This window comes from Podarcis vaucheri, assembly GCF_965113315.1.
Source record: "Podarcis vaucheri genome assembly, chromosome: 11".
In the NCBI taxonomy this organism is placed as follows: Eukaryota; Metazoa; Chordata; class Lepidosauria; order Squamata; family Lacertidae; genus Podarcis; species Podarcis vaucheri.
This window is the reverse complement of record NC_138749.1, coordinates 48,697,722-48,705,868: the sequence shown is the minus strand read 5'-3', so window position 1 is coordinate 48,705,868 and position 8,147 is coordinate 48,697,722. Positions and strand designations below refer to the sequence as shown.

The 8,147-nt window shown below is 40.6% G+C and overlaps 1 protein-coding gene across 5 annotated transcripts in view; it reads right to left on the bottom strand.

Moving 5' to 3' along the window:
- Positions 1-3,892: 3,892 nt before the first annotated feature.
- PRDM6 (PR/SET domain 6) overlaps positions 3,893-8,147 on the bottom strand; it is a 98,282-nt gene continuing 94,027 nt past the window's right edge. For all 5 annotated transcript variants that reach the window (XM_082191587.1, XM_082191589.1, XM_082191590.1 and 2 more), the window contains one exon: positions 3,893-4,710. In XM_082191587.1, coding sequence (XP_082047713.1) covers positions 4,596-4,710 — 115 coding nt within the window. In that variant the 3' untranslated portion in view covers positions 3,893-4,595. The remainder of the gene's footprint in view (positions 4,711-8,147) is intronic.

Sequence of the window (8,147 nt, the reverse complement as noted above, 5' to 3'; positions counted from 1 at the left end):
GCGCATTGTTAAAATACGGAAACTGTTCTTGCATGATCCACCTGCATGTGGTTTAACACCATAGGAATAAATTGGCAGTGCAGAGAGTTGCTCATTTACTTGTGCCTTCAAACTGCAACATGAACCAAGCTGATCTGGAGGAAATCATAGCTTCCTTACCTTCTGTTACTCCAGCTGATTGGCAGGACCCGTTAAATTTTGCTGCTTGAAGTGGACAAGATGGCACCTCTCCCCATTTCACAAACAGAAGATGACTAAATAGTCAACTGAATCTTACTCCACCAGATGTGAACCAGCAGGCTACTTTTGAGGCATATCAGCAAAGCAGAACCACTAGAATATCAGTTGATTTTATCCCTTTAGTTAATCAATCGCATTTCTTAAATACCAGTTATTTTTAATTCTTTGTCTTGTGTCACTGGTGCTGCAACCTTCCATTTATTTATTTATTAACATGAAGTTCCCCTAAAATCTGCACGCAAAGTCTGCTGAATTTTAGGTAACATGGAACAATTCAAGCAGCAGTGTTAATAAGTGAGTTTGATTTACGCTGCTGTCATTCATACAGCAAACAACTTTCATAAAGGAATGTGGGTTCCTTCCTTCCCTTCCAATACCAGTTTCGTTGAAATCAACAGGATTTAACTTTAAACAACTGTTTAGGGGGGAATGCACCACAGAAACAACAGAATGGACTGGATTCACTGGCAGGATTTGAATAAACTTTCACAATTTCATTTGAGTAACAGATATTTTAGAGAAATGATAAGGGATTTTATTTTTGTGTAGGAAAAGCAGGATACAATAAATAAAACTAACTACTGTTAACTCAGCAGAGGGGGAGTTGAGGGAAGTCCAGAGGAGGGGAGGGAGAATAATTGTATATAACATGATGAATAAGATTTGTATCATTATTTGTTATAAAATTCAATAAATATTCATATATTTAAGGGGGGGTGCACCAAAGCATACTGCTTCGGGTTTTTTCCTTCCATGCATGCATTTAACTTGCATTACCTGGGCTTGGATCCAAAGGTGTCCTTAAATTAGCAGAAGACCGCTGTTGGAGAAAAGTGATCCCAACCCCAGAGAAGTTTACCTGTTTGTGCAACGCTTCATGCAAGCTCTCTCTCAAGACTTTTCTAAGGCTCACTTTGGATGAAAGACACTTACCTGGGAATCAGCCACTTTAACTGTGTGAGGCTTTCTTTTCCTCTCTGTTCCAAAGTGAGAGTCTATATACTACAGACTGGCCTTAATATAGCAAAACCAGGCATTGGGCAGTTTCCCTCGCATTCTCAAAATGTGTAGGATTGAGCAAGGTCCCTTGGGTCCGCAGTGACCAAGACCACAAGAGGAGAGTCAGATCAGAGTCATAAGACTGTGTACTTCTTTCGCTGCAGGCAGAGCCTAACCATAAAACAGCTTTTGCTTACATTTTGTTACTGCATTATTGTTTTAGCGGCAGCGTTTTATAACATAAGAACATAAGAATGATGCATGATACTGAGTCAGTGTATTGGTTCATCTGCTGGGATGCGGGTGGTGCTTGCTGATCAGAAGGTTGGCGGTTTGAATCCGCACAACGGGGTGAGCTCTTGTTGCTCTGTCCCAGCTCCTGCCTACTTAGCAGTTCGAAAGCAACGCCAGTACAAGTAGATAAATAGGTACCGCTGTGGTGGGAAGGTAAACAGCGTTTCCGTGCGCTCTGGCTTCTGTCATGGTGTCCTGTTGCGCCAGAAGTGGTTTAGTCATGCTGGCCACATGACCCGGAAAGCTGTCTGTGGACAAACGCCAGCTCCCACGGCCTGAAAGCAAGATGAGCGTTGCACCCCATAGTAGCCTTTGACTGGACTTAACAGTCCAGGGGTCCTTTACCTTTTTAAAAAACCTTTATTGGTTCATCTAGCTCAGCACTGTCGACATTGTCTTGGGGGCAGCTCTCCAGGGTTTCAGATGAAGGACCTTCTCAGTTCGACTTAGCTGGAGATGTCAGGGATTGAACCTAGAACCTTCTGAACGCAAAGCAAATGCTCTACCACTCAGTTATGGCCTCTGCCCTAAATTATTCTTGTTATTAGAATATTTATGTTTCTGTATACTGCTTCAAGTGCATTTCATATAGACAGAAATGATGAAGAAATAAAAGGGTTTTGACTGTGTCATCCCACGCATTTAATGGCCCATAGGTGCCTAGTCAAAAAGTACATCAGCTTGAATGGTTCTATGAATGCTACAATCAGTTTCCAATAGTGAAGTAATGAGGTAGGTTTTTCAAAGGCAAAAATGGCACAAACTACCCAATGCCAGCGAGATAGGATTTAACCCAATGCAGTCAACAAACTATCAAGTTGCCTTATCCTCAAGTGAAGGTGATGAAGCTGGGGTTGATGGGGGGCTTTTGCTGAAGCACCAAGGTCACCCTCCACAAAGCCGTTAAAAAGCTCAAAGGGTTGCATTCAACTAATCGGAAGCCCATGGAAGAACATCCAATAACAAAGTGGGGTTTCCTTCCGCTCCTGTCCCCTCTAGATGCCCCCCAATTAGCTGGGGGGGGGAATCAGAAGAACCACCAGAACAGCATGTGGAAGGGAGAGCAGAGATTGTTCCCACAGACAAGCAGAAATGCTTGTGTTGATGCAGCAATCTCCTTAGCACTACATTGAATTTTGTCTCAAATGCTTGGTTTTCAACCAATTTTATTTCGATTAGATATTAGAATTCCTCTATCTCAGTGTTGGGGGTCACGGGGGGGGGGGAGGAGAAGAGAGGGAAGAAGCCCCATTGCACAAGAGTAATCCTTGCACAGGGCTTCCGCTGACGGGACTCAGAGTCCCGCCCAATGTCACTTTAAGGTTCATTAAGAAGGTAAAGATAAAAAAATTAAGAAGTAGCCCATAAGGATACCAGGTGGTTGTTACAAGTTGTTGTTTTTTTATAAGTCGGCATTGCAGGTCAAAGCTTTAATACTGTACTAGTCCTAAAGACACAGAAACACAGGGCAAGGAAGAAATATAGGAGGAACTGGTGCTTACAATGCAACCTCCAACTTTAATTTCAGAGTGTGTATTTTATTCTATTTCACTGGTGTCGCCACACTTCCTGTTTCATTGTCAACTGAAAATTGGCATACCTAAAAGTTGCAATCCTATGCATGCTTATCCAGAAGCAAGCCCCAGTGAGCACAAACTTTATTTTGAGTAAATATGCATAGAATTGGCTGCACATCACTGCTGAAACACCCCCAAGGGGCTTGGAGTTGTGCTCTGCATTGCAGAAAACTGGGAAATTACTTGAAAGCGCTGTGTATACATTAGATCTGGTGAGTCTTTGATCAGTACAGGGCTTAGGCTCCTAGGCCCAGTGTGTGGGTTAGGAGATAATTGGGGGGAGAGGGGAATCAAATTACTGAGTTCATTTTAGCAAAATCAGGAACTATATTATTGCTATATAGCCCGTAACAACTATCTAGTTTGCCTGTATTAAAGGATATTGCACATTATGAAATAGGAACAGAGTTACTCATGTGACGTACCCCTATTATGTGAAGTTTCTTCTATATTGTGTGAATGCCTGGATGCTTTTGAAAATTTTAAACCTGAATGATTTCTGTTGACTTCATTTTTTTAAAAAGGTTTCTAACTTTTACAATCAAACTGAAGACTGCTTCTCTTGCTATTCCATTTTAACATTTATGTTTTCAAGCATGATACCTTTAGACAAGAGTGTTAATGTTTCACTGAAACTATTCATTACCTGTGAATAATATGACGTTCATAAGAGAGGTATAGTATTTGAAAATTCTACGTATTTCAAATGCTTTCCTTACAGCATCGGAGGGTTTTGTTTTGTTTTAACAGCATATACATCTACAGATATATCTATATCTATATATTTATATATAGGACAAAGTTTATTTAACATTTCTGGGATCTCCTGGGCCAATGCAACACTGGCTAATGAAAACATTTATACAAAAAAAGTGCACAAAATGTGAGTTCTGAAACCATGGGAATGAAAATGTCCATTAGTTGGAGGAGTTTTGACACCAACACAAAGATGGTTCCGAATCTTCTTCATTCTCTTGTCATTTGGAGACCACTTTAAAAAAAATAAAAATAACAGCCAAGTCAAGAGCAATGCAACCCAAAGGGACCAAGGAAACAAGATACCTCTAGGTCCACTGAGTCATGCTAGAGGAAAAGGTGCAATCATAAACAAGTCCGTGTGCATTCATAGTCATAGCTATAGGCTGAAGAACCCTTGATCGTTGTTGCTTTGGTATTAAATAACAATTATAAAAGCTTTTTAGAAATAAAGCAATACATGGTGGGGTGGGAGGCTAGGATGCTAGCAGGCCCGGGTTCCTTGTCCATGGAAATCAGTCTCATTCCTAGTCATAAATAAATAATCTCTTTCCTGGTTTCACTTCCACGCCAGGATCAATATCTCTTAACATCTTACTTATTTTATTACTGCTCTTGGTTTTCTGGGACTGATTGAAAGTTGCTCAGAGGAAATCTTTGGTTTTGCTTAAGTGTCCGTGACATTTAATCATGACTTTCCTTGCAGTTTAATTCCAACCAGTCAATCAGTTAATCCACTTCAATTGATTCTGTGCTCTCTGTTATTGGCTTGCACTCATTGGGCATCCTCTGGTGTCGACTCAGCTGGGTGGCTTGTGTGAAGCTCCTCTCACACCTCTCGCACCTGGAGAAGGCAAGAGAGAAAATTGAGAGTGGGGAGCTGCTCTGGGGGAAGGGGGAGCAGGCAGCGGGCTTCGTCTTATCCTGCCTAATCAGAACAGACACTCAAAAGTGGCTTCAGATTTTACTGGCTCAAGAGGTTTAATTGGTGGCTACTTCCAAGGCCTTGATGCCTATGATGGGACAAGGCCTGTCTGATTCAGAACAGAGGAATCTGTCAATAGACAGGGGGAAGGTGATTTCTCCAGAGAGGCCTGTCCTGCTGCAGCTCTGATCACTGTCAGTTCAAATAGATAAAGAACAAAAAGAGATTTTTAGGAGTGAGCCATCAAAGAAGCAGCTTGTCTGCAGTTTTCTGCTCTGTAATCCCTCGGAGAAATTGATGACAAATAGAATTTCACCTCCTGCTAATTTAAAATCAGGAGTCCTACCTACTGGAGCAATTGTGAAGCCATGGAACAATGATCACTTTGTTTTGCAGCAACAGAATAAATCCCCATACTTGCCTGAGATCACTAAGCAGTTGAGTTAAGGAGGCTGTAGTTACTACTCATAATAGTTTTAAGCTTTTTTTTTTTTAATGTTACCCAGGATTTGATATTGAGTAGAAATGGCTGATTGGAAAAGTCAAACACTCGCCAGTGCATTTTCATTGTCATATAAAGGCTTCTCTCTACCCCTCCTTCCCTCCATTGATTTAAATGACATGGCAAGATAATGAATGCATTAAGATGTAGGGCTTCTGCAGGGACTGACACAGGGCGTATGTAGTTCAGAGAGTGTAATCTGCGCCTATTCCAGATAAGAATGTACTCTACCAAATTCTAGTGCTTTAACAGAAGGTGACTTCTTCATAATCATTTTGAATGCGTGACACTGATGCCTGACAAGTTTGTAGGATATAAGTCAGTCAGGGAAGTGACAGGAAATATGCCCTGGATAGGGCCCACTGAAATGAATAAAAGCTGAACAAGAGTACCCCACCCCCATCTTGCAAAGGTCCTGTTGCAAAGAAGAATCTTGTAGGCTATGCAGAGCTTTAATGTAATGCTCATAGGAATAATCTGGATTTTAAATGGTGCTGTGTAATGCCTATTAACATCTGAGAAGATCCCTATGAAAAATAAGAGGTCCTAACCATCTCTCTGCACCCCTGCTTCTTCAACTGTAATAATTGCATTGGAAAGGAACAACCCTTCACAAACATGCATACACAATTACAGAATGTTATAAAGTGCCTGTTAATTATTTTTAAGGGAAATTATGGTTTGAGGAACCTCTGACCTGAATGTTACATACTCATTCATCTCACCTCTAGTTCTTGCCTAGGATGTCAACATCTTTAAGTTGTGTTTCTTTGATCGTCTCTCTTGGAATATTTTAGCAGCCTGCTCTACTGTTAAAAACTGCACTGTGATCTTGACAAATGTAAAATGTCAGCTCTAATGTATCAGACCTATCAGCTCAATGAAAATAACTCAGAAGTATTGATCACCTAATGATTTTTGGTGTATTCATTAACGTCTATGTGCAGATCTTCCTCTCTCCAGAGTTCCTGAAATGCTGATGACACATTAGTGTATTGCTGATTGTTTATTAGAAAACTGATTAGTTACTGGATTAGTGTGTCAAAATATACTACCTTTCATTGCTTGACAAACTTGCAAATTATGATTATTTTTTTATCATGAAGGCCTTGAAATCAATTCAATTCTTGGATTAGCTTATACAATATAAGGCACTGAGCTATCCTTGGAGTTGAAATTTCCTTTCCCTACATATATAGCTAAAGATGTCCAATACATTCCATTTGTGCATCCTAAACATATATTTCAAATCCAAGAAGTACCTAGCCATCACTGCCTTAACAGACAGAGTAGTATTATGACTTAACCTGCTTGCATCATAGGGACCCCTGAGCCACCAAAAAATGGGTGGTAATGAGAAAGGGCTTGTCTATTAGTTATAACGAAAGTGTTTCAAGAAGCTTCCATTAAATACTCATAACATACAGATCAGAGTTAAGGGGATGCCCATAAAAGAGCTTCCTCTATTGCTAGTCAGACATTTCAGAACTTATTGAAGAAGTGGTACCCAGGGAACTAAGTTACAATGATACACGGACCATATAAGCGCCCACGCTGGCCTTCTGGTCTGCCCTATAGTCTTGCAGGCAATAGAAACATTCTGTTTTTCTTTCATATGTAGGGAAACACAAATGTCACTGCATATATCTTGGGTTGGTGTCACTTTGGAGAAGGGATAGTAATGGGCTGTTGTGATTATATTAAAGCTAAGATTAGGATAAGATGAGTTGTGGAGGCCCCTACTGTGACTGTAAAAGACACCGCTGGCAGAGTTCCCCCAGGCAGTGACCAGAATAACCCCTGCAAACAGTATATGATCCAAAGCCAGCCCACTGCCAGGTGAGGGGCCTAATTTGGGCCCCCATGCCTCACTATTCTGAAGCTACTCAAAGTAACTACATGCCCTTCTGTGCCCTGGCTGCCATAAGCCGTAGGACTTCAAAGGCAGTGGTGACTCTGCCACTCTGTTCTGCTGCTGCTCCCCAGTAGAGAGTTAGGATTGTTCTGTAACACAGTGTATGATCTTATGAAATACACACTCCTATCTATGCATGGTTCACACCTGTATTAAAACAAATCCCACATTTCTCATAAAACAAATTCACTGTTCACTGGTTTACTCAAAATCTTTGTCTCACACCAAACTATTCTAAATTCCCTATTATAACCATAGTTTATATTTCAATCCTTAGCAATTGCTTCTTATAGTGGTACCTTGGTTTAAGAACACCTTAGTTTATGAACAACTTGGATTAAGAACGCTGCAAACCCGGAAGTAGGTGCTTTGGTTTGTGAACTTTGCCTTGCAAGCAGAACATATTCTGCTTCCTGTTGAATGTGTTCCATTTGTAAATTGAGTCCCCCGCTGCTATGGGAAAGCACGCCTTTGTTTAAGAACTCGGTTTAAGAATGGACTTAAGTTCGTAAACCAAGGTACCACTGTATTTGCACAAGCTACAATACAGACATTAAGTATCGGACAATTCTATGCTATAGGTAATAATCCTATATATTCAGTGAATGTGCATAGATCACACCAAAATCAATTTGATTCATATGCAGCTAACATGCCAACCATTTGATATAGCTCTATTTTCTGAATGGAATTGTGTTGAAACTACACTAGACGTTTTGGAACAAGAGACAAAAGAAGAAAGAAAAAGAACAATACAAAAAAGAGGGGGGGAGTAGTAATGCCTCTAAATGGGGCAAACTGCAGCTTTATTGGAAACACGACAAAAACAGGATGTTAAGGGGGGAATGAAAGTGGAGTCAACAAGGTTACACATAAGTAACACCTTAACATTAAAAGAAATCTATTTTCCATTTTGACCCGGAAACCTCCACAATTAAT